Source organism: Acartia tonsa, chromosome 10, assembly GCF_053477335.1.
Source record: "Acartia tonsa isolate MP-2025a chromosome 10, ASM5347733v1, whole genome shotgun sequence".
Taxonomy (NCBI): domain Eukaryota; kingdom Metazoa; phylum Arthropoda; class Copepoda; order Calanoida; family Acartiidae; genus Acartia; species Acartia tonsa.
In genome coordinates this window covers 1,395,007-1,421,835 of record NC_137269.1, presented here as the reverse complement: position 1 = coordinate 1,421,835, position 26,829 = coordinate 1,395,007, and the positions used below count along the sequence as shown (strand labels likewise).

The 26,829-nt window shown below is 32.4% G+C and overlaps 1 protein-coding gene and 1 long non-coding RNA gene across 2 annotated transcripts; both read right to left on the bottom strand.

Annotated features, from left to right (window-relative positions):
* Positions 1-1,733: 1,733 nt before the first annotated feature.
* On the bottom strand, positions 1,734-12,485 carry LOC145330375 (uncharacterized). Its single transcript, XM_080175013.1, has 10 exons — positions 12,466-12,485; positions 12,041-12,158; positions 8,272-8,344; positions 7,248-7,289; positions 5,408-5,736; positions 4,726-4,875; positions 4,085-4,165; positions 3,460-3,483; positions 3,023-3,096; positions 1,734-2,064 (listed from the first exon to the last, which is right to left on the bottom strand). Exons 1-10 carry the CDS (start codon positions 12,483-12,485, stop codon positions 2,013-2,015), a joined length of 963 nt encoding a protein of 320 aa, XP_080031139.1. The 3' UTR covers positions 1,734-2,012.
* Positions 12,486-14,510: 2,025 nt separating this feature from the next.
* LOC145330696 (uncharacterized) lies at positions 14,511-26,242 on the bottom strand. The gene is made up of 4 exons (XR_013883552.1): positions 25,996-26,242; positions 22,352-22,430; positions 21,808-21,849; positions 14,511-14,702 (listed from the first exon to the last, which is right to left on the bottom strand). It is a non-coding gene; the product is annotated as an uncharacterized LOC145330696 (long non-coding RNA).
* Between the last annotated feature and the right edge of the window lie 587 nt (positions 26,243-26,829).

Sequence of the window (26,829 nt, the reverse complement as noted above, 5' to 3'; positions counted from 1 at the left end):
TGTTTTGTAGAAACTTCTTTGTAAATTAGCTTTATGGGATGAGAAGAAAATGATAAAAAAAAGATTTTAAGGTTACAAAAACATCATGACTTTGAAGTCTAAACATTGTACAATGAAACTTTCATTAATTTAAGAAAATAGTTTGCATGCAGTGGTGTGCATAGAGTTTCACCAGGGTGTGTGAAACTATTAGGGGCTGGAAAAAGAGTAGGTTAGGCCTTTTAATTGGTGGTTTTGACCCCCCTACACACCCCTCTACCGGACGCCATTGTTTACATGTGTATTGTATCCTTTATTATTTTGTGTTATTGACCACACACTTTGCTATATAAGATAAAGAAATAGATAGAATAGGAAATTTCCATTGTGAGTGTGTTTACAAATCAGCAAAAACCTTATCTTACTGTCTGTTTGACTTTTTAAAAACTTAAAAAAATAAATAAATACAATAAAAAATAATGATTCAATATTTCACTGTAGTATCTGCACTATTCAACTCAACTAGAACTAGCAATCACTAGCAATCACTAGATTTCATGCTTTATACAAGAGTTTACTTTTAGTAAGGAGACATTTAAGGAGAGATGCATTTTTGTTTAAAAAACATATTTTTTTATTTAATTATAATAATATAACCAAATTATTTATTTTAAAATTTATAATTATAGATGCTCCTTTTGTGCAAAGGATCACAGTGTACAAATTTCATTTATACTGAACTGTAAGGCAGTAGTAGAGTTAAACTATGCCTTGAGGCTTAAGGCACACACTCACTATGGCGTCGCTCTGTCTACTGATTCATACTCCGCGGAAAGTAAACTCTCATAGAATGATACTGATAGCCTCTCTTTCTTTTACACACAAACAGCAGCAGAAATCCCCGAGATTCTAAAACAGGATTGCCAACTTTTTCCAAAAATTTTCTTTCTTTTAATTTCTATACTTTTTGGCAATATGTTTTAATTTTTCTATTCTAGTTTGTGAAAAAATAATTTTAATGTAAAGTGAAGCTTTAATGTACAAAAACTGTTGGCATTTTAAAAAAGTTGGTCAGTCTTTTAGAAAAGCCAAAAGGTACATAAAGGAACTTGATAAATGAACGTAATTCTGAGGCCCACATAAATGCCCATTTATTTCCAAAATGTGGCCTTTATTGCAGTATAAACAAAACGTTCCAGATTTTTCTAGATTGTCTTTTCATTTTATTTTACTATAATCATTGTTTAAATGAGATTATTATAGCTCATTATTTGTATAAATTTGTTTTCTTATCTTTCCTCAAATTCAAGTTTTATTTTAAATTTTTTTTTACATTATATATTAATCATTATAAACCTAACTATTTCTAAAAAAAAACCAAATGGGCCTGTTTTTGTAAAAAAAAAAATTATGATCTTTGAATAAACATTTAGAAGTTAAAAAATCAAAGTTTAATTTTGTCATATAAGTGAAAAAAATCACTCCTATTATTTAACAGGCTATGCCCTTTAGTCTGATGTAACACACAAATATTACAGTACTAAAGGAGAGAAAGCTAATAACACTTTTTTTTCTTCTGTATAAAGAAGAGAAAGCTGAAAACTGAAGTAAAATATCATAAAATCTTAATAAAAAATTTATGAGAAAGATCCATTTAATTACATCATAATTAAATTTAAATTCAAAGGTTAAAAGTCTAAAATATTATGTGTTGAATTTGAATTATCCATTAAGCATACAAACTGATGTTAAACAATAATATTTATTATATGAATATTATAAATAATAAGCAAATGCCACAAATTAATAATACAATTCTTCAACCAATGATATATAAATATTGTTTCATGTTATGATTTTTCAAACATTTCAAATGATATATGAAGTATGTGTTAATTTAAAAAATAAATAGAAAAAAGACATTAAAAAAACGTTGAGTTAAATTAAAGTAAAATAAATATAAGGATATTTATGAAATATAGAAATAATTAAATATGGATATATGCAAATATAAACATTCAGTCAGATTAATTTTATTTTCTGATTTGTCTGCATTCTTGGTGATATCTTAATGATCTTGAATGCCTGAAAAATAAATATCTTTGAATTTTGATTTAAATAAGTTCAGAGCTGACATTCCCATATCAATAAGACGACTTTTGATTACTTCTAAAAACACAGAGAGAAGCTAAATATCCTATAATATAAAGTAGAAAGGTGCTTTTGTCTGTAGCGAATTATCTCGCTAACCAATGAAACAATACGGTTCTCCTCTACAGTGTAGCTACTCATTTAGAAGGTCCTTGGAAGGTTTATAGCTATTTTAAGATACGGTATTTCTACCCCCCCCCCCCCCCCCCACCTCCTCAATTTTCTTATTGAGACTAAAATAAAACAATATAGAGTTCAAGCCATCATCACCTCAAGTACCCCTAGAGACCTAAGGGAGCATATCCGCTATATAGTTAATATCTAAAGTCCTTATTCAAGGTTGTAGAAGAAAACAAGGATGACAACATCCATAGGTAGAGAGGCACAAAAAATCATGGATTGGAATATAAACAATACAAAGATAGAAAATCATTTGTTAAAATCAATTATAACGAAACCTTTCTCACACATTTTACAGTTTTTTGCATGACTGACAGACCGACGGACTAAGTAAATTACACCGTAGATGCACATCGTAAAGGGGAATTTTATTTGCTGAGAATCCTTATCCTAAAGTAACAGGATATCTGTCTGTCTCTGTGTTTGAGTGTTTGTACCGAAGTATCTCGCTAACCGCTGAACGGACCAGGCTCTCTTTTACAGGGTAGTTTCTTATAGGTTTTGGGAAGGTTTATAACTATTTTGGGGGAGTGTACCACCACCCTCCCAAGAGTACTCGCCCCTAGAAAAAAATCACCCTCCCCAAAATATTTTTTTCCTTTTTCTTTTTAAATCTAAAGTAAAAATTGATTATCAAATTCAACACCCCCTTCTAAAGTGCCCCTAGAGGCCTCTAGAGGGCGTAGCTGCACGTAAATGATAAAATACCAACCTATTACTTGTATTAGAAGGATTATATCTGTTGGTTATTGGCTCCATGTTTGGTGGACATTGACAGGTATACTGGAGTCATTCATTTAATTTTAATTTAAGAAAGTATAACTTTGTTATAGAACTTTTTGAATCTAAGTTTTAGATGAATAAAAAAGATATTACTGACTGCATTTTATAAATGGTTTGCCTTTAATTTGAGATGATTTCAACCACACGTGAATAAACTTCTATACCTTGTAGGGCTCAAACCTTGCGGAAGCCTAACAACTGCAAGGAGCTAAAATAACCCTCAACATAGCGAACTTAACCTAACCTATCTTTTTTAGTGTTTTGTATATGTTGTGAAATTGGTGAAAAAATTCTACGTTTAATTATGTTCATATTTATTACATTTTTTTTATTTTTTTCATAGAACATTTTTTAAAATGATTCCTGATAGCATCCAGCTGAATTTGTGACCTAAAACAAATACAGTTAGACCACAAAAAAGTATCTTTTAGGGTTTAAAATTTTTGTATATTCTTGTGTGAAAATGTATAGAGAATAACTCCTATCAAGTAATAGTCACCTTCCTTGGCCTGAGTTTACATAACCTGATACAACCAATGGGGCGTCATGTAAAAAAGTCACAACACTCTTATATTGAAGGGAGGTGTTTGTGGGCTTCGCGCAGGGGGGCTCGTTGCGGGGGTGTTAGGGGTGATGAGGGGGCACAGCATGGTCCAGTCCAGTGTGTAAAATTTCTCCTTTCTTTAGATGTTTTAAAACGGAGCATTTGACGTGGAGCCAATTTTCGCAGGTGGAGCATTGAACCGAGATGGTTGCTACTCTTTTGGAGAAGAGTGGACATAACCATATGTCACTAGGACCTAATTGGTTGTATACAATTCTCCCCTTCCCCCCACAATGTAAATACACCCCTCATGTCATCTGTAATACACCCACCTTCATTTTGGTTTAATGTAGGTGTCAAAAAATCCTAAAGGGAAAGTCAAAATATTTTTCCTTGATTGCTGCGTCGAACACACCATACACAACTACCTTGCCTTATATTTCTAACCTTACAAAGACTATTATATCCACAAACTGAGTTAAGTGCAGGAGAACATTCATAATCTGTCTGACACGCCTTCCCCAATACCTAAAATATATCAAAATTAAGTAGCTCGACAAAGTATCTAAAAAATCAGCCATGTGACGTCATAAAAAATGAAGGAGATGAGAGGAGAAGTAAGAAATAGAACCCATAAAATAAAGAGATGGATAATCCCTCATTTTATGACGCCACAAGGCATATCAGAACCAATTAAAACCCATTTGGGAGATTTAAAATTGTCATTGAATAGAAGGATTACTAAATTATTCTTTAAAGTGTAATGTCCCTTACTTTGTCTGTCTGTATGTCTGTAAAGACACAAAAAACGGCGGGAAATATATAATATATATGTGGATAATATGTACAACTTATACCATTTATTAACACCGAAGATATGTGAAATATATAAAAAAAATAAGTTTCAAATAAAGAGGGTGGTTTTCTTTTTGTTTGTTTATAAGTTTAAGTCAATTTAGGTCATATTGGGTGATGGGTAGCCGAGCCCCACAGGGTAATTCAAACCATTTATAGGATGCGCAGGGTAAGGGCCTCTAAAAAAAACAGATAGGGGTAGCGTGCTAATAATAACCAGTTAAAATACATACTCTTAATGATTCATGTGGTTGATAATCAGAATGTTTAGCAAGTTGATGATGTGTGGCAGTGCCAGTCAACCATTCAGCAGCATCTACTTGCTCATGTTGTGTAGGAACTGTCACCCATTCAGCATCTGCATCTTCAGTACCTTCAGGATCCTTTACATTATAGTCAAGTACGTTAATAGTCATTTAATACCTATATTTACAACGACTTTTACTATACAGAATCTTACAATTTTTAACATTTCCAAAACGGCCTGCTTCATTGCTTTAAGATCTATATAGGATATACACGTCTATGGGTGAGCTCGTTAATAAATATTTGACTGTAATTTAATTTTAGACTGATACACAAAGTTTCAATTTGTAAGATTAAAATCTTTGGTTGACCATTTGGTTAAAACTATCCATGTCCAATTTTATTCAACCAATCATGATTTGGGTTAAACATTAATCTGGACCAAAAACTAACATCAAAAAATATGTATATTTATTACACCTAGTTTAGGTTAGGTTCATTAATGTTTAGAGCCCAGCAGGGACAATACCCCATAAAGATATGGCCCCTCGCAGGGGCTAGAAGTAAGTTTTAAATGGTTTAGAAATAGGTTGGAATGAAATGACCAACTATATGGGCTGTGTTTACCTGGATGAGCTAAAGATATTGCTTATAAATTGAAAATTTTACCTTAGAATGCAATCCATGCCCAAATGTAACTGGCCTTGGTTGGTACTGGCCTGCAGGACGAGGAACAAAATGTGTAGAATATTCCAGCGGTGCAGAAACCTGTCGGTGGGTGGTAAATTTTACAGAGTTATACACAGGTGTTGGGGAGTATTTCTTTGGGTTGTACTTTGTAGGAGCTGGGGTGTAAGTGTGCGGAGCTCGGGTGTGTTTTACAAAGGTAGAGGGTGCAGATTGAAGGTACTCGGTTGGTTGGTCATAATTCAGGTTTCTCCCATCTCTTGTTACTTTATGGGTGTCGGGTGGGTTGCTTAATAAAACCCCTGCTCCTCCTATTATAATAAAATTTTATAATCTATACCATGCAGGCATCTTAAGGGTTAAGACAATTAATTTTCGCCCCCAATTATTAAAACAAACTGGGTCATCTCAAAAAATGCCTATCTCAGAAAACGCCCATCTCAGAAAACGCCTATCTCAAAAAACGCCTTTTTCATAAAATGCCCACTACATTTTTAAAAATAAAGCCTAATTCATAAATAATAGTATTCAATATAATTATACAAAACTTGTCATTCATGATCTCTTACTTAAAACACAAATGAACAGTTATCAAATCAACCAGATAATAAACTATGTACAAAGATGGATAAAATGGTAAACTAAAGAGTAGCTGCTTCTGTAAAATAGGATTATTTTTAGTCAAAGCTTGGACTATGCTTGTTTATGTAACCCAAACATATTTAATAAAAGTCCCCAAAGTTTTATTGTCTTAGCTAAACTGGATGCTGGGAAATTTGTAGTTTGTTCAACTCAATCAAAATTTTAAAAAAGTCCCCAAACTATTATTATTGTAGCTCGACTGGGTGTTGAAAAATTTGCTAATTTCAGTCAAAATGTTGTTTGTACAACCCAACCATCAATTAATAAAATGTTTTATTATCTCAGCTTAACTTGATGCTGGAAGATTTGTACAGTGTTTTTTTTATGAGAACTTTTTTGAAAGCAATTTTACCCCACCTATAGTTATCAGAATTTAATGATTAATGGCTTATTTTCTTCATTTTTTAATGCAATTTATAGAACATTAAAAAAATATTTCAGTTTTTAATTAAAAAGTACAGTAAAATCTAAAATTCAAAACTTAGGTGACAACATCAAAATGGTTTTAGCGCATTTTTCTTATGCTCAAATCTTTTACCCTTTGCAAGAAAAAAATTGGATTTTCAGTAATCGACTTTGGGGGGCCAGTACTCCCTCCCTGATTAAGATATGACCTGCAAACTTTGATATATTTTAGTACATGTCCCCAATAGTATCTGTATCAATTTTTAGCTCTAGATCTCAATTTTGAAGCGTTTTGCAGCCATTCTTTCAAAAAGTAGAAGATTTGAACATAAGAAAAATGCGCTAAAACCATTTTTAGATGTTGACACCTAAGTTTTGAATTTTACATTTTACTGTACTTTTTAAACAAAAACTGTAATATTTTTTTAATGTTTTATTAATTGCATTAAAAAACGAAGAAAATAAGCCATTAATCATTAAATTCTGATAACTATAAGTGGGGTAAAATTGCTTTCAAAAAAGTTCTCATAAAAAAAACACACTGTATATTGTCAGTAAGAAATCTGCTAGTTCGTACAAACCAATCAAGATCTATTAAAAGTTCCCAAAGTTTTGTGTCTTACCTTAATTGGATGCTGAATGATTTGTATATTGTCAGTAAGAAATATGCTCATTTGTACAAACAAATGAAAATTTAATAAAAAAGATTTATTATCTAAGCCCTATTGGATATTTGGATATTGCCAGTCATAAATCAAGCTATTCTAAATCATACCTATTAATGATGAAAGTGCTGATAGTGTAAGGGTTCCTGGACCTACGATAGATAGATATTGTTATATTGAAATCAGAGATGGATTCTTTAAAAAAATTGCCCCACTAATCGCTTAGTGGGGCAAAATTGTTTTCGTGAAAAATCCACCAAAATCACATTAAAAATATTCTAAAATTAAACAAAGAATCCACCTCAGGTCTATTTTATATGTAGGTATTCTATATTATAGCTGTCTATTGTGCCCTAGCAAAATGGGGATAGAGATCACTGCATTTAGCCTATCTATTCTTGAAATACCCTATACTCCATCTCTTTTCTAGTGGGTTTCTTTCCCCCTTCCCTTTCTCTTTCCCTCTACTATGACGTCAATAGAATAAGTAGTCCAAAAGCTGTGACATCTTTTTTCCTAGGGCACTAAACACAGCTTCTTTTATATGCAGGAGTTAGTACGGTAACTCATTCCAGTTCTACAACATCCATGAGTAGTGAAGCTCTTAAATCCATCAAGCTCATTAACAACAGATGACAGAATGACAAACAAAGTAACTAACCTCTTAATAAATTCTTATCTGTCAGAAGAATCTTCACAGTGAAGTGAAACACAGCTATCTATATTTAATGACAACTGGGAAGATACATTTCTCAAGTCTAAAGGAGTCTGATGGAACTAGTGAGTTATATACTAGATGTTCGTTGGTAAGGGTAATTCTCACATATGCTACTATCTTATAGGCAGCCGAGTAAATCAGATAGCTGATACCTTACAATCTATTTACCTGACCATCTGTCCATCTTTCTATTTATCTACCTATTCACCTGACCATTTGTCCATCTATCTATCCAACTATCTATCTGTCCATCTATCTATTTATCTATCTATTTACCTGACCATCTGTCCATCTATCTATTTATCTATCTATTTACCTGACCATCTTTCCATCTATCTATTCACCTGACGATCTATCTATTTATATATCTATTTACCTGACCATCTGCCCATATATCTATTTATCTATCTATTTACCTGACCAGCTAGTTTCTCCAACAGTGAGCCCTGTAGAAAGATCCTCTGTTCTTATTTGTACTATACTTGATTCCTTAAACACAACAACTTTATAAATCTACTAGCGGCTTCGCCCCATAATTTTATGGGTTATCCATAACGCTTTCTTTTCAATCTTTTAATAATTTTTTTTTTTTTTTGGGGGGGGGGTGTCCCATCTCCAAGAAAATAGCTTAAAATACCACAGGACCAGTAGGTATATTCCCTGAAGAGTAGAGCCCATTCAGGTCATCGGTTACCGAGATCTTAAGCTTCAGACGGACAGACAGATGGACAGACAGACAGACATCGTTCTACAAAATAGAATGATGTCTGTCCGTCCGTCCGTCCATCTGAAGCTTAAGATCTGGGTAACCTAGAGTCTAGGGGCGAAGCCGCTAGTTTAAATCCAAAGGAATAGAGATCTAAAGGGTTAAGACAATGACTGATAAATTGATGTACTTCATCCCCAATGATGATACACAAAATTACATTTGTGGATTACAGTTAGTGGTAAAGACTCAGATTAATGAACCAACAAATCAAAATTCAATAAAAGTCCCCAAAATTGTTAGTCCAACGAATAAGAAAACGTTATTATAAAACTTTGGAGATTAAAACAGTACATTGTCCCTTTCCTTCCTGCAAAAGAGGATACTTTTTGGATGTTTTGGGATTTGAAAGATATTATTTAATTTAAGTTTTTTTTATAAAGATAGAATCATGCAGTTATGTGCCAGAAATATTTTAAAATCCTCTAAAGCTCCTTCTTGGGAAAAAAACAGGAAAATTTAATTTTGCTATATCCATTAAGTTTTTAAAATTAATGTAATTAATGTACATAACTAGGAAGCCTTAAAGATATTACACCAAATAGTATAAAATTTTCTTAGCCTAGCCTAGGTGTTAGGCTTTCCTGAGGCTTACATATGTATTTAATTCTTTGAATATATGTATTTAAGATTATTGAAATCTTTACTACAAGGATAGTAAATTTTATAGCGTTTGGCACATTAACATCATTTCTAAATACACAAATATCATTGCAACACCATAAATGGAAAATAAAAAGAGGTGTAAATCTCCTGATTATTTTAAATGCTCAAACAGTAGGGAAAATCTCAAAACTTAATTTTAATCAGGTAAAGGTTGCGTGATTTTAAAGTTGACAATATAAAAAATTAATTTGTTAGAAAAACCAATAGCTATCCTTCCTATAACTAAAAATACTAGTAATTCTATTTCTATTTATCTCCTATTATATAAAGTAGTAAGCTTTTTTTGTCTGTAGCTAAAAATCTCGATAACCGCTTAACCGATATGGCTCTCCTTCATAATAAAGATTCTTATAATAAAGGTCCAGGGAAGGTTTATGACTGTTTTTGGGGAGGTTATCTCTAACTTCCCAAGAAAAATTACTCATAGAAAAAATAACCACCTCTCCAACTAATATTAAAAGTGAAGGGTCAACCTACCCTACCCCACATTCTCTAAAGTGTCCCTAGAGGCCTCTAGGGCTGCAGACGCTTAAAGCATAAGAGGCAATTTTGATTATAATGATTACTATTATAAATAAAAATTACTAATCATATAATTACCATAAAATAAAATTAACACAAAATTATTATGACAATGATTTTCTTCATTGGCTTGATATATTATCAGTCATAATAATAATAAAGATTTAAATGTGTATAATTAGGACTTAATGATAATTTAATAATGATGTTACTGAAAAACTGCAAATTTCTCTAATATAAATAGCATTATGCAATAACTATTCTGTAAATAAAATATTACATTTCGACTCCTGTATTTCATACAGTATTCTTCTATAAAAGTAACAGGATGTCAGTCTCTCTATGTGTCTGTTTGAACCGAAAGATCTTGCTAACCACAGGACCGATATGGCTCTCCTTTACAGCAAAGGTCCTGGAAAGGTTGTTAACTATTATGGGTAGGGTGCGACCACCAAGCCCTCATGGGAGAAAAAAGTCACCCCCACGAGAATTTTATTTACATTTTCTTTTTTGAACTAAAAATGAAAAGGGGCGGTGTTGGACTTCCCCCTCCCCTACTTAATATGCCCCTAGAGGCCTCTAAGGGGCGTAGCCGCTAGAAGACTTTAAACTGACTCTCAACTTTAGTATTAAATATTTTAATTGGGAAATTTGAAAAAACAATCACTATGTATTTCATGTTTCTTTTTTTTACAGAAAAAAGGGTAATATCCTTATAGAAATATTTTTTTTCAATTTTGAAAATTTTATAATTTTAGGTATCATCATTGGAGATATACATCAATTTATAGGCCATTGTCTTATCCCTTTAGCTCCCTGTTTTAAATGTTATTTTTCTTTAATTTGTATATTGGACACTAATTTAATAGTGTTAAAGGAAAGTTAATTAGGCATGACACTAAGCTTTGGATCCGCAAGTCAAATAGGTACTTTAATTTTTAACATACAAAATGCATTCTATGAATCTTATCCTCCCTCTCTATGTCCGTTTTTTTATGGGGGGGGGGGGGGTAATCTTTATATTATAGAGGCCTGTCCAAGCTTTTTTATTTTTGGGGTAAGGGGTGTAAATTAAAAAAAAATTGGGGGGGGGGGCGGGGGTATTCCACCGATTATCCCCCCCCCCTTGGATGTCCTTGCTACTGTCCATAAATAGGCGTGACTCATTACAATGCACATTTAGTACTATCAAACAAAGCGTGTACAATCAAAGGGTTGGTTGTCTGTATGGATTTTTATTAGGGATGGCAATCCGTATCCGAATCCAGGATCCGAAATTCGGAATCCGCCCAATTTTTGGTCAGTTTTGGAATCCGAATCCGGAATCCGTTTTTTAATAGCAGATTCGGATTCTTAATTGGTAGGCTCAAATTAGCGTCTTGAGTTTTTTCTTTCAACTCCCCCTTTTTTAAGGCAAAGATTATCATCATTATATATAAAATCTTTTAAAATCTGGTTCGATTATCGGAAATAAATTATAGAGAACACTAAGAACATTAATTTTTAGGACATATGTAGCACTTAATTTTTTAATTTAAAAAAAGCTGTTTAAAATATTGCTAGAATCCGGAATCCAAATCCGGAATCCACCAAAAATAAGAATCCGGAATCCGCGGGAATCCGCCATTTTTTTTTATACAGATTCTTGTAAGAATCCGTATCCGGTCCAAAAATTTGACGGATTACCATCCCTTATTTTTACTAATATCCTTTTTACTCAATCATTTTCTTTAATGTTTCTATTTGAAAAAAAATCTTATCTCTTCAGATAAATATAAAAAATTTCAACATAAGCTTACAGATTAGCAAATTAATGAGTGTCAAAGAATGGGTTAAACATTTCTTAGTTTACAATAAAATCTAGCCTTTGCGGACAGACGTACGGACAGATGAACGGACAGACGTACGGACAGATGAGCGGACAGACGTACGGATAGATGAAGGACAGACGTACGGACAGATGAACGGACAGATGTACGGACAGATGAACGGACAGACGTACGGACATGTAGAATGTACCGCATAATATTTCAAACAGTCTTTCGAAAACATAAAAATGAAAACTATAGAATAATCTCCTGTTTTATTGGCTCTGATAGGCCGAAAGCATGGGCCAACGAAAATTGTCAATAATACGATACAATAATTAATATTTCAGTTTAGCTCAGAACCGGTTTAAATCCAGCGGAAATTAATCGGATTAGGAGACATATGTGAAAATAAATTTATACCTTAGCATAAGGATCAATAATGATATTTGTATGATAGCCAGGGTGGGCAGGTTCGTAGCCATTTCCATAATCTTTACCCCCAACAGATATCTTCTTGGTCAGGTGTTCAGGAGGGAAACTGAAATAATAATAAAAACAATTTTGTATTATAATTATATTCAGTCAACAAGAAGGATGACAACATCCAAAATGACAAAGCCCAAAGTGACTCAAAAATCAGCCATATGACGTCATAAAAATGAGGGATTATCCATCTTTTTTTAGAGGTTTTCATTATAAATCATACCTTTTAACAAAATAAGCAAAACACAGTAATCTTATAAAATAGCTTTACAATTAAAAGAATTTGTTATTGCAGTTGGTTTTATTCTGCTAAACAAACAAGAATGAAAATGTCCATTAAATGTCCATGTTAAAGGAATCACCATTCAAAGTTTGAAATCATTAGGACTATTATATTATGCCCAAATTGACGATAAGCGCTATACGTTACGTACAGACGGACCGACCTTAATTATAGAAAAAATACACTTTTGAAAACAAAAGTTTAATTGATTGTTAGATTAAAATGCAAATATTGAAATTCATGTTAGTTTGAATTAAATTATTAAACAAGGATATCACAATCCACAAGAAATTGAACATAAAACCATAATCAATATAGATATATACTGGGAATAGTCCCTTTCGTGGCAACGCCCCTTAAGGGGCGATTCGTCGCATTTTTGAAATGGCTTTTTATAGGTTAGGTTAGTTTATTTTGGGTTAGGTGATTGCCCCAAAGGGTTAGGCAATTTGCCCCGCAAGGTTAGATCCCCCGCAGTGGCTAGAAATAGGAGAAAGGCTACTGTTAAAAATACGAAGAATCGCCCCTTAAGGTGCCTTGCCACGAAAGGGACTATACCCGATATACTGACAAAAGATCTATAGTATAGACGTATATACAGATAACTAACTCCCTCTCTTTTCCAATGACTATTTTCGTCTGCTAGTAAATTGTTTCTGCTATTTGACTGTGTTAATATTCCCGACACCATTGATTGATTTTCAAAGATCCAATTGAGAGTCGACACAAGGTCATTGGGATTGGGAGATATAGCTTAGTTTTTTGAGAAGGCATAAAAAACCTAAAAGGGCTTAAATCAGTGAACTTAGATTGGTAAGTTTATTAAATTGAGTGTTCAAACGTTTCAACCACTAATTTTAATCTAAAGAAGGGGTAATTTTGTGTATCATCATTGGGATGTACATCAATATATTGGCCATGGCTTATGCCTGAAGATATAGGGTAGGTACGTTACTAACTATACAATATACACTAGTAGACTGATTTATGTGTTTTATTTTATTTTACTTAGAAAATAATTTATTTGATTTTAAGAATTGTATTAAATCAATTTAATTCATGTATGTATTGTTGAAATATTTTTAAATTCTTTGCAATTTAAAGGAAATTAATTCAAAAAGAAAAATAATTTGATAAGTAGGAATAAAAAACCCAAGGGTAATCTAATGTTAAAATAACCGAATCCAACAAAAATAAGCCTAAATTGATATTTAATAAGAAAGCCCTCGAATAAATTTAAAGAGGGGATTATTAACATATACAAACGGACATAAGGACACCCATAAGTTATAGGGTATCTGCTCTACTAAATAGTAAGAAAAAATCCTTACCTCCAAGGTCTTTATGAGCAGAAATAGATCCAGTGTTGACAATTTCCATTTTTTAAAAGTAAAAACTTCTAATCAAATATTAGGAAAAACTAAAGGTGTTACACGTTTATTTTGCTGTTTACATCATGATGCATCAACGAAGCACAAAAACATGGAGTGACAAACGGACAATTAAAGTGAGTTACAAAGCAGATGTTCAGTGATCAAAAGAAGATAAGTTGAAAAAAAAGAAGATGATAAAATATAGAAAATCACGAAACTTTTACATATAATTATTCCTATATGTCTTTTCTAGATTGACAGAAATACGGACTGAACAAATTATATAATGGATGCTCATTAGTCCAAGAAATCTTCACCAAAAATTAAAGTTGTCTGTTTTGAATAGCAACTGAGAATTTTCTCCATTCCTTCATATGGACGGATAGACATTTCGAGTTTTAGAGTAGCTTTCAATACTCAATTAATTTTAATTGAGGTTATAAGATTTTAGCCTGGGTCTTTAATCTTATGATTTTTGTTTTATATTCGTAAAAAATTGTCTGTATTACGGTTCTATCCATGATTTTTTAATATGGCTGGGAACCGGTTCTAATCCAGCGGATATCAATTAGTTTCGAAGCCATTGGAAATATTATTTTCAATAATTAAATATCAAAGTAACTAGAAGTTTATTTAATGAAACAGCGTATAGTGTCCAATAAAAATTACCAAAGATAGGCCAGTGTACAATTTACCATAGGTTAATTACAATGTATACTGGCCTATCAATGGTCATTTGATGTCATTTTTTTATTGGACACTAAACGCTGTCTCCTATTTAATATATTATTGTCAATGTCAATGTATACTGGCCTATCATTGGTCATTTGTATTGTATGACGTCATTTTTAATTATATTGTTAAAACTGTCAGCACCGGCCTGTATGGTCCCACTTTGACAGGAGCTATATGGGATCCACTGTGGTCAAACTGCTCCTTTAGCCTTCATATTTCAGTATTTGTCATATCATTTTACAGATGATGGAGAAAAAAAACGAAGTAGCGAGTTTCGTCGTATTTTCACAGTAAATTTTCTCCTATTTCTAGCTATTGTGAAAATACGACCTAACCCGCTACTTTGTTCTCTTTTCATGATAACATTTTACTAGTGGCTACGCCACTGGAGGCATCAATGAACACTTAAACACTTTTAATTTTGTCAGCCCGTGGACCGGGGTTTAAACTGTCCTTTAAGAAGAATATAGGGTGGTTTAGACACTTAAGATAAATTATAGAGGGGGTTAACACATCCCCACACCGCCCTCTCGCAACTCTTACTTTTGTTTTTCTCGTGTGCAAACAATGATTTTATCGTTCTAAAAAATTTACTTATCAAAAAATTGGTGTTATTTCTAAGTGGAAATGACTTAGGAAGTCAGCAAGAATAGATTTAATATCAAAGGATATGAGTTTATTATTCTCGTAAGCAGGGCTCGGCAACGGACAAATAAGTAAAAACTACTTCATAGGATACTAACAGATTTGCCCCTAGAGGTACTTAAGGGAATTGCCCAAGAGATAGGAAAAGGGATATCAACCCTCCACTTGTCATTTTTGTTTAAAAAGAAAATTTTTGTGCGTGTGGAGGAGTATTTTTTCTATTACAAGATATTATTTTATGGCAATATTTTTATGTTTTTTTTTACTGCAATGCAATTTTGATGAGTTGAGACATCCTTATTATTTAACATTTAACCTATGACATCATTCACTGCAGATCATTACAAAATAAAACATGAACTAAAAAGGAAAATTAGATAGATAGTGAATGATAGATAGATAGATATAGATAGATAGATAGATAGATAGATAGATAGATAGATAGATAGATAGATAGATAGATAGATAGGTAGATAGGTAGATAGGTAGATAGATAGTTAGATAGATAGATAGATAGATAGATAGATACATAGATAGATAGATATATATATAGATAGATAGATAGATAGATAGATAGATAGATAGATAGAGAGAGAGAGAGAGAGAGAGAGAGAGAGAGAGAGAGAGAGAGAGAGAGAGAGAGAGAGAGAGAGAGAGAGATAGAGAGAGATAGTCAGGGGATAAGAGACAATGAGATGGGTAGATAGAATTTTATGTACTGTATTAAAGAAATTGAAGCTTGCTAAAAAAATGAAAACCCCCATCCAGCCCATCTACCCCATCCCCTCCACTCATACTAAAAGACCAATAAATAAAGTCCATGTTACCAACCTAAATTGATATTGGCTTGAAACATCATAAAAACGTATTCAATATATGTCGCTTAATCACAAAACAATGCAACATCAATAAATTTCAAGAAATTTAAAGAGAACTCAAAACCAATTATTTATATTCATATGCCGTAGCTTTTCTTGAAATAGAGTTGTCCATGCGTTTGTCCGTCTTTACGCCTGTCTGTCGGTCACAAATATCAGGTTATGCAAAAGTCCATTGAACACATTCTCTATTTCATTGGTGTATCGGAAAGGAAGCATTCCTTGGGTTGTTTGTCGTGCTCTTTGTGAAAATCTCCTATGTTTTTAAAACCTTACTCCATTGAATCAAAAAAGACGACATTTCCTCTAAATGTACCTCCGATAGTGCGCGGCATTTGATCAGCGGTTTGACTGGATGTAAAAGACCTCTAGTAAAATCGCGGCGATACAATTTGTTTAAAAACTTTGGGTACTATTATGAAATCTTGATTGGTTGGTAAAAAATAACAGTGTATAACTTTTTAACGAATAGCTTTAATTTACAGAAAGGGTGATTTTGTTTATTCTAATTGGGGGTTAATCATCAATTTATCGTCTAATGTCTTATCCTTTAAGAGTCATTGTAAAATTATAATACAATTTTTAGGTATAGTCCCATTCGTGGCATCGCACCTTAAGGGGCGATTCTTCGTATTTTTCACAGTAGGTTTTCTCCTATTTCTAGCCCCTGCGTAGGGCTCTAACACTGCTGGGCCAATTGGCTAACCCTGTGGGGCAATCACTTAACCCAATATAACCTAACCTAACCTAAAATAACATATAAAAGCCATTTTAGAAATACGACTAAACCCATAAGAGGCGTTGCCACGAATGGAACTATTCCCGAGTTTTTTTTGTAGAGTAATTTTGTGAAAAAATATGCGGAAGCGGATGAATACAAAAAATCAAATAATAAGAGTTTCCCTTTCATAAGGAAGAGTTGTACTTATGAAAACCAGGGATCTTAAGGGATAAGACGATGGATTATAAATTGATACAAATCCCCAATGATCATAAACAAAATTACTTCTTACATAGATTAACAGGGTAATGTCCAAATGACTCTTAAGGGGCGTTTCGTCGTATTTTCACAGTAGATTTTCTCCTATTTTTAGCCCCTGCGAGGGGGTCCAAAACCTGCGGGGCAATACACTAAACTAACATAACCCAGCCTATCCTAAATTAACCTATCAAAAGCTACTGTGAAAATACGATGAAACGCCCCTTAAGAGGCGTTGTCATTAAGGGATTAATATAATAGGTGGGTAAGAATATACTTCACAAATTAAAAAAAGAAGTTAAGAACCCATAGTTTTGAATGAAAGAGAGGGTGAGTTTGTACAACTTTAGGTACCAGTGTGATTTACATTCCAATGTCCCCTCCCTCCCTGGGGAAATAACAAACAAGGATATATCAAAATTCAAGAAAAAAATGAATATAATATTGAGAATTGATAAAAGTTAGTTGAGCATGAATAATTTGATATGAATATTATCAACATTTAAACAAGGATGACAACATCCATAAAAGCGAAACTCTGAAATGGTAGGACAAACAAACATTAACACTTGTAGTGTGTCAGAACTGAATAAAAAGAAAATTAATGCATAAGTTTAAACATAATTGTAAGTAAATTTATTGCAAATGCTAAAATACATGATACTGTTAAAGGACATACTTATATTTTTAGTAGTTAATTATAGAGATGCTTCGCTTATACCTGTATAACCTGTACGAATCAGTATACCAAATATCAAATGAATCGGATAATTTTATCATGCAAAAATTTGTTACCAAAAAAGTAAAAATCGTCATGTTTCAAATGTACGTACGGACTTTCTGGTAACGATTACAGAGTTGCTGAGAGTTGCGCTTTTTGGATATCATTATCTTTGTTAACTCTTGTAAATGATGAATCAGTATCTTGATTGTGTTGTATGATTTAATTCCAAAACATTAACCTGTAATCAAATCTATTCATTGATAATATTTTGTTTCATGCATCCGAAGACACGTATTAATATTATACAAAACAAAAAATTAAGAATTCTATCATTTGTTGGCTGAAAAACCTTAACTTTCTGGATTGAAAAATCACAAAGCAGTCATCCATTTTCGACAACCAACCCTTTTATTGCAGGTTCTTTTACAAAATTGTCATAAATGTGTAATGTAATAAGTTATTTCTGTTTATTTGATTTTCATCCCACCTAATTTATTTAATCACTGTCACTTGTCTGACATAGTAGCAGTACGAGATATTTTATTGCCTTTGGATATGGTGTAGTTAAAGCCGAATTTCGAACCAATCACTTTTCTGACAAAAACTTAGCCATTTCAAAGCAAAGTTTCTCTACAAAAAGTTATTACCGTGTCTCTCTCTATCCGAACGAATAGCTTTATCTAATTTAGAATGCGAAAAAAGCTGTATAATCTTAATTAAAACTTCATACTTTAATTTTAATCTGATGGTCTTTTATTATTAATCCCTACGAATATTAACACAAAATGTTATAGAAAACAAGAATAACAACATCCATAAAAGCGAAGCACTGATACGGTAGAACAAACGGACACTAACACTTGTATAGTGTCAGAACTGAATAATCAGAATATAAATGTATAAATGTCGAAGCAAAATTGTAAGTAAAATTGTTAAAAAACTGTTTGATACAGAATAATGTTTATGGACATACTTTCATTTTTAGGACTTGATTATAGAGTTGCTTTGCTTATAATATTGTACTTTGTTGTCCCAGGAATCAGTATACCAATATAAAAATCAGATCAATCGGATTATTAGATCACATAAAAATTTGTTGTTAAAAAAGTTAAAAATCAACATGTTTAAAATGGACGTACGGACATTCTGGTAATGCTACGCTTTCTAAATCGTACCTAACTACTATAGGAATCACCATGCAAAATTATAGAAAAGCTTCGCTTTTAAAAAGCATCTCTACAATAATTTCTTTAATGCATGTTTGTACGATTGTCTTATTTGTGGGTTCTATTCATAATAATCTTTATCTGTGTACTTTACTTGATACATGATGTAATATCTATAACATACAGGCAGCTAAGGGGATAAGACAATGGCAGATAAATTGATTTACATACCCAAATAATGATAAAGAATAACCCATTCTGTAGATAACAATTAGTGGTTGAAGCGTTTGGACACTTATTGAACCAACCAATCAAAATACAATAAAAATCCCTAAAGTTATTAAAACAACGAATAAGAAAATGTTATTATATATATTTTGGTTCTAGTTTAATTAACAGGCCATTGTCCTCTCCCTCCCTGATTACATCGATGTCTTATCTAATCTTGTTATGCAGAGCTGTGGAGCCAGATTTTCTTTTACATGATTAATCATCTTTTTGTGAGTAAAGAAAGTCGCTCAAAAAATCAGCATGTTACATCATAAAAATGAGGGATTATCCATCTCTTTTTTAAGGGATTTTTTTCCCACTCCTCCTCTACTCATCCCTCACTTTTATTATGATAGATTTTTGAGCGACTTTCTTCACTTATTTCTAGCCCCTGTGAAGAGCCCTAATCTTAAGGGTAGCGGGGTTTTCTAGCCTTTACCTAACCTAACCATAAATAATCATTTTAATAAGGCAATAGAAAGGAAATCGTCCATTTAAATAAGCATTCTAATTTTTAGGGACAATTATGCTGCCACTCTATCACTTAAGAAGATAATTATAGTCCCTCCACAGATTATGACGTCATACGATAAAATAAATAAAATGATATGAGAGGCCAGCATAAATTTTACCATTGGTCAATTACAGTGTATACTGGCCTCTCATTGGCTATTCTATTGTACGACGTCATAATCTGTGGAGGGACTTTAATCATCTTCCTTACTTAATCCGTCCTAAAAGGGAAATATAATTTACTCGGCTGCATTTAATGAAAGACTGATGATTTTTTTGTGACGATTCCGCTAACCATTAGACTTCAATAATCTGTAACTCGATTCGACGTTATGTCTGTAATACTCTAGTAAAGCATATGTTTTTTTTAGGGGGGTCATTGAATTAACACACCCAACCTTAACTTTTTTACTACATTCTAACTTCAAAATAGCTTGCAAATATGAACCTCATTTATTGGTTAGTTCGTTCATCCAGAAGGAGGGGGGGGATTGGGTAAAAGTGATGGAAAGGGGGGGGGGGGGAATACCATTATTTTAGCCAGATGCAAGCATCACATTATCAGAGTACATGAAAATCTGGTGCAACATTCAAGTAAAAATATATCGATTAGTAAAAAATAAACAAAGTACTGAAAATTTTAAATGTGACCGATTATCTGAAAAATTATTTATAATTCATGCTCTGCAGATCTGGGCAAATATCCAAGGAGTGGTCTAATAAAATAGATTATTTTAAAAATGCGTGCAAAATAAAATTATTTTTGGGAATTTGAGGACTTTGGGAATTTGGTTAAAAAAATGAGGGAGCGGAGATGAGAGGAGAAGTGGGAAAGAAAACCCCTAAAAGACAGATGGATCATCTCTCATTTTTATGACGTCACATGGCTGATTTTTAAAACACTTTATCCCCTTCCTTATTTAACAGTTTCTGCTTAAAATTGAAAGTCGGAGTCGATTTACCCACCTTTCTTTAGCTCTATTGCCCAGTTTCATACGCTAAATAATAATTTTACAGATTTTAAAAGAAGAGAAATCGTAGGATTAACCTTTTAATTAATTAAGGATTAAATCTTATTTTTGAGAGATATTTTTGTTACATCATCTATATGATGACTTGAGCGTTTTAATTAGGATTTATATTTATCATTTATAATAATTATAATCAAGTTTATGGGATTTTGAGGGATAAGACAATGGACGATATATTGATATACATCTCAATGATGATAAACAAAATTACCCTTTTTAACTCTGCAGACTGCAAGTTAGAACCAATCATTATAGATTAATTTTAGCAAAAGAACCAAAAGTTTTTTAATTCACGAATTGATTATTGTGTTTGTAAAAATCCTTATAATAAAGTAACAGGATGTTTGTCTGTGTGTATGTTTGTACCGAAGGATCTCGCTAACCGCTGAACCGATCGGGTTCTCCTTTACATGATAGCTTCTCATAGGTCCCGGGAAGGTTTATAACTATTTTGGGGGAGGGTACCACCACATTCCCAAGATAAATCGAAATAAGTTGGGTTATCAAATTCGACATTTCCCTCCTCAAGTGCCCGTAGAGGCCTCCTGGGGCGTAGCCTCTAGTAATATATAAAACAGTTCATTAATACATCTACCAAAATAACAAGTATATAAGTAATGAAATCTTTAATGAGAATTGAAAGTTTTGCACTTATATACTTTTCAATTATAGTTTAGCACGATTTTAATTCATACATTATTCATTTCATTAAGTTGTTTATCTATCTAAGCGAAGCTGCTATATAGTTTGCTGATATATTACTGATATATATAGATAGATAGATCTAAATAGGTAGATAGACAGAGAGAGAAATAAAATAGAGACAAATTCAAAGATAAAGAGGGAGATAAAGAGAGAGAAAGAGAGAGAGAGAGAGAGAGAGAGAGAGAGAGAGAGAGAGAGAGAGAGAGAGAGAGAGAGAGAGAGAGAGAGAGAGAGAGAGAAAGAGAGAGAGAGAGATAAAGAGAGAGAGAGAGAGAGACAGACAGATAGATGGATAGACGAATAAAGAGATAGAGAGAATAATAAAGAAAGGGTGTCAGAAACTTTGAAGTTATAGTTATAGATTCTCTGTTATGAATATACATAATGATATGACAAATGTACCGGCTCTCAGCTAAATCCAACTTAAAACCATCTGAATCATCTAAAAAGTGTGTTTTAATTCCTTTATAAAAGTAAAGGGATGTCAATCTGTATGTGTGTATGTCGCTAAAAATCTAAACTCTCCAAATAGAAATCAATCCAGAGAAAAAATTACCTCGAATTTTTTTTCTCGTATTCATTCGAATCCGGTGGATAGGAACCGGTTCTCATCCATACGAAAAAACTATGTCTAGCATCGTATTATATCCAGTTTTCTACGAATATAGAAATGTACAATCATAAGATTAAAACCAGTTTTTTTAGCCGGTGCCTCCGGCACCTCGGGGCTAAAAAACTAGTTTTAATCTTATAATTGTACATTCTATATCCGCGGAAAGCCGTTTATAATACGATACGAGAAATAACTATTCTTAACTTTTTCTTTTACTATCTAAAACTGTATGTGTGCGAATGACTTAATTATATATTTGACTTTTTAAACAGCTTTCAAAGTTATCAACTTAATCCACCTTCAATCATTTAAGTTAAAACATACATTTTTCCTTTTTTATTGTATTGAGATCCATGATGTAGAATAGTGACGCCTTCAAGCTCATTCACTGGATAATATTGACTCTGAACAACTGAAATATATAAATGGATATAATATATCCCTATACTAAAGTAACAGGATGTCTCTGTGTTTGTGTGTTTGTCTGTGTGTTTTTACCGAAGGATCTCGCTAACCGCTGAACCGATCGGGTTCTCCTTAACAGGGTAGCTTCTCATAAGTCCTGGGAAGGTTTATAACTATATTGGGGGAGGGTACCACCACCCTCCCAAGAGAAATGACAAAAAAGTCGAAATTTTTTAAAACTGGGAGACTTCAACGTCAAATAAAGAGGTATCGTACATAAAAAATTAACTTCAACAAACAAAAACATTTAAAGTGCCACTAGAGGCCTCTAGGGGGCGTAGCCGCTAGTGTGTGGATATTGTGACAGGTTTTTTTTGGGTTATGGAAAGAAAACGGGTTTCATAGTATTTTCTCTTTCAGTAGCTTTTGAAAGGTTGTTTTAGCTTAGGTTAGGTTAAGGAAATGCTAATGATTGCCCCGCAGGGTTAGAAAATATGCCCTGCAGGGGCTAGAAATAAGAGAAAAGCTACTGTGAAAATACGACTAAACCCGCAACTTCGTTTTCTTTCCATGATCCTTTTTTTACTTCGGTTAAGGTTGCTAATATAGCTCCCAGTTATTGGTTGATACGGTCCTCCATGTTCATGGGAGGGAAAGGGGTAAATTCATAGAGGAGGAGGGGAGGGAATTCGTTATATTAGCCAGCCGGAAGAAACATTTTATCAGGGAATGCAAGAATACTTCGGAATTTCCAAGTATTATATAACCATCAACAAATATTATATCCTTATACTAAAGTAACAGGATGTGTGTCTGTGTGTTTGTATGTTTGTACCGAAGGATCTTGCTAACCACTGAACCGATCGGGTTCTCCTAAACAGGGTAGCTTCTCATAGGTCCCGGAAAAGTTTATAATTATTTTGGGGGAGGGTACCACCACCATCCTAAGAGAAATCGCCCCTAGAAAAAAATTACTCTTCCAAAAAAAGAGACTTCAACGAAACATAAACCAATTATTTCTATAATTACATATTTGAAATAAAAAGAAGCATTCAAAGTGCCACTAGAGTCCTCTAGGGGCGTAGCCGCTAGTATACAATATTATATTAGTTGTTGTATAGTAGCTTTTTATATTAAGTAGCATCAAAGGGGAAGGGATGGGGAAGAAAATAGCATAATGAATTGTGTTTAAAATGAAATGGCTTTAAACCATACTTGGACCTTCGAGAAGGCTCCTATAAGCCTAAATAAGAAAAGAGTAGATGCTTCAGGGTTATTAGATTTCAGATGCCAATCTTATAAAAAAATAAGTTTTACTTTGATATAATTTTACAAAAAACCCAAATATTTTTTATTTTAAATTTTTTTTAATTAACATTAAATGTCACTTTTTACTCTGGCTAATGCTAGGCCCCATTGTTAATGCACTATTGGAGATCATAAAACAAGAATGATACGATTGAAAGTATTAAAAAAATATGATTAAGATTTAGTATTACAATTTTAGTAGCGAAGCTACTATATATTTAAATCTGTCCGTCTTTAGATTATCCAAGGGTGGTACACATTTTTAAAATCCGTAACGGATAGCTTTTTCGTTAATTTAGGCATGTTAGAATTGTCCTATCGATTTCAAAATTAGCATGGTGATTCCTGTAGTAATTAGGTACGATTTAGAAAGCGTAGCAACTCTATAATCATTACCAAAATGTCCGTAAGTCCATTTTAAACATGTTGATTTTTTTTTATACTTTTTTAACAACAAATTTTTATGTGATCTAATTATCCGATTGGTCTGATTTTTGGTATACTGATTCCTTGGACAACAAAGTAAAATACTATAAGCCGAAGCAACTCTATAATCAAGTCCTAAAAATGAAAGTATGTCCATAAACATTATTCAGTTTTTCAACAAATTTGCTTCGACTCTTATTTATTTATATTCTGATTATTCAGTTCCTAAACTTTACTAAGTGTTAATGTCCGTTTGTCCTACCGTTTCAGTGCTTCGCTTTTATGGATGTTGTCATCCTTGTTTTATGTATACATTTAGATAACTTTTCTTAGCTTCCCTAAATTTACCCTTCCCGCCCCCCTCTCACCCCCTTCCCTTCCTTGTCACATTATTGGCCTGGTTTTCCCTTTTTTTTACGTTAAAATATTTCCAATTACTTTTTGGGGAAACTTTACATCTGATCAGTCCAAATATGGTTTTAGCATTTTTTTATATCTAAGTTTTTGGCTGCTATAAAGCAGCTACATCCCTAGCATCTAGGGGCTCTGTATTTGAAGGGCCTGAAAATGGCTTGAAAAATAGTATAAAACCATCCCAAGACCTAAATCTAAAAAATATAATAGCCTAAAATCATCACAGGACCTGTATGAAGCCTACCTAAAACAGAGAACCCAATCAGTTTAGTGGTTATTGGGATCTTAAGCTTCAGAGAAAAATTCCTTACTGCATTATATAATAAAATATTAGTAGCTGTACTCCCTTGAGTATAAAATAAGAAAGTGCAATAAAAGATTTTTACAGCGGTTTTCCGCATAGTAAACTTTCGGATTCACCTTTTAATCTTATTCAATTTAACATTCAAATCTTAAGTAAACAAGGATGAAAACATAAATATAAGCGAAGCCTAACAAATTATAAGGTCTGACAAACAAATATTAAGAAATTCAGAGTGTCAGCGCTTGAAGAATTTAATAATATTTAGTCAATTTATATCTGCCGAATACGAGATGCTGAAATTAATATGGACATACTTATAATTGATTATAGAGATGATTTATTTATAACATTTAAAAAAAATTAATATTACAATTATATTAAATTAAAAATACAATCATTTGTTTTTTGATTATGATTATAGATATGCTATACGTTTTCTAAATTGAACCAAATTGTTATAGGAATTAGCATGCCAAGTTCGAAATGTCTAGGACGATTTTACAATCATAGCTATTAATGCAAAACTGCGTAAAAACAGGATACTGTTTAAGGACATTCTTACATTTTTAGGAATTGATTATAGAGATACTTTGCTCATAACAATGTACCTTGTTGTAATAGGAATCAGTATTCCAAAACTCAGAAGAATAGGATAATCATAACATACAAAAATTTGTTCTAAAAAAGGAAAAACAGCATGTTTTAAATGGACGTACGGACTTTCTGGTACCGTTTATAGATTTGCTGCGCTTCCTAAATTGTACCTAATTGTTACAGGAACCATCATTCAAAGTTTAAAATCGATAGGACGATTTTACATTTTAATGTATCAATTACACAAAACGTAGAATTCTTATTTATTGCATCGTATTATAGACAGCCTTCCGCGGTGATTAAAATGAAAATTTATAACATTAGAACCAGTTTTATTAAGCCCAAAATGGGCCGAATACCCAGGCTAACAAAACTGGTATGAATTTTATATTTTTTATTCTAATATTCGAGTAAAATTCTATGTAATACTAGGCTATACATAATTTTTCAGTATGACTGAGAACCGGTTTTAATCCGGCGGATATTAATCGGTTACGAAGCCACACTGGAAAGGATTTTTTGTCACCTGGAAGTAGAATTAAAAAACTTTGCACTGTGCGGAGTATTGACACTTGTAGTACCATCATGAAAAATTGTTTTTTTCCCCACCACAATTTCCGTCACTTTTTCACATTAATCACTCTATTAATTAACAGTTTTTAGGATGGTAGCAACATTTTTTTATTTTTTCACACACATCTTTTTTATTATTATTATTAATTAAAATTTTATTGGTGTTGTTAAGTTATTAAAGTAAAATCTGAAAGAAAACTAAAATTTTTATAAAACAAGAATAACAACATCTATAAAAGCTAAGCTCTATAACTGTATGACAAACGAACATTAACACTTTAAGAGTGTCAGAATTAAATAAGCAGAATACATGTGTATGAGTCTGAACAAAATTGTAAGTAAATTTAATGCAAAACTGCTAAAATACAGTATACTGTTTAAGGACATACCCACATTTTTAGGACTTCATTTTAGAGGTGCTTTGCTTGTAACATTTTACCTTGTTGTAACAGGAATCAGTATTCAAAAAATCAGATGAATAAGATGATTATATAGAATAAAGAAAATTTAATAAATACTATTTTTTAACTTATAGACTAGAAAGATCAATCAAAGCTCGTCAAAAAGAATTTAACTTTAAAAGTGCAATTTTGGAAAGACTCGCTTTTCAAACGCATTTCTTAATGAATTAGAATGTACAGAATGTATAGAAATATTTGCACTATTTCATTAACAGCCGCCGTCATTTGCCAAAAAATTACACACATACATTTGTAAAAGATGTCTAAAAAATTTAAACGAATTAAAAAAAAAACATGTCTATAGTCTAAAGTAAATGTATATATGT

Excerpts from the sequence above, each read along its gene's own strand:
- LOC145330375 (XM_080175013.1), bottom strand. The coding sequence starts at position 12,485 with ATGATTTCAAACTTTGAATG. Across the intron at positions 8,345-12,040 it reads TTATTGATCCTTATGCTAAG|GAATCAAGTATAGTACAAAT; the intron begins GTATAAATTTAT and ends GTTGTGTTTAAG. Across the intron at positions 2,065-3,022 it reads CCTTCTAATACAAGTAATAG|GCATTCAAGATCATTAAGAT; the intron begins GTTGGTATTTTA and ends TTTATTTTTCAG.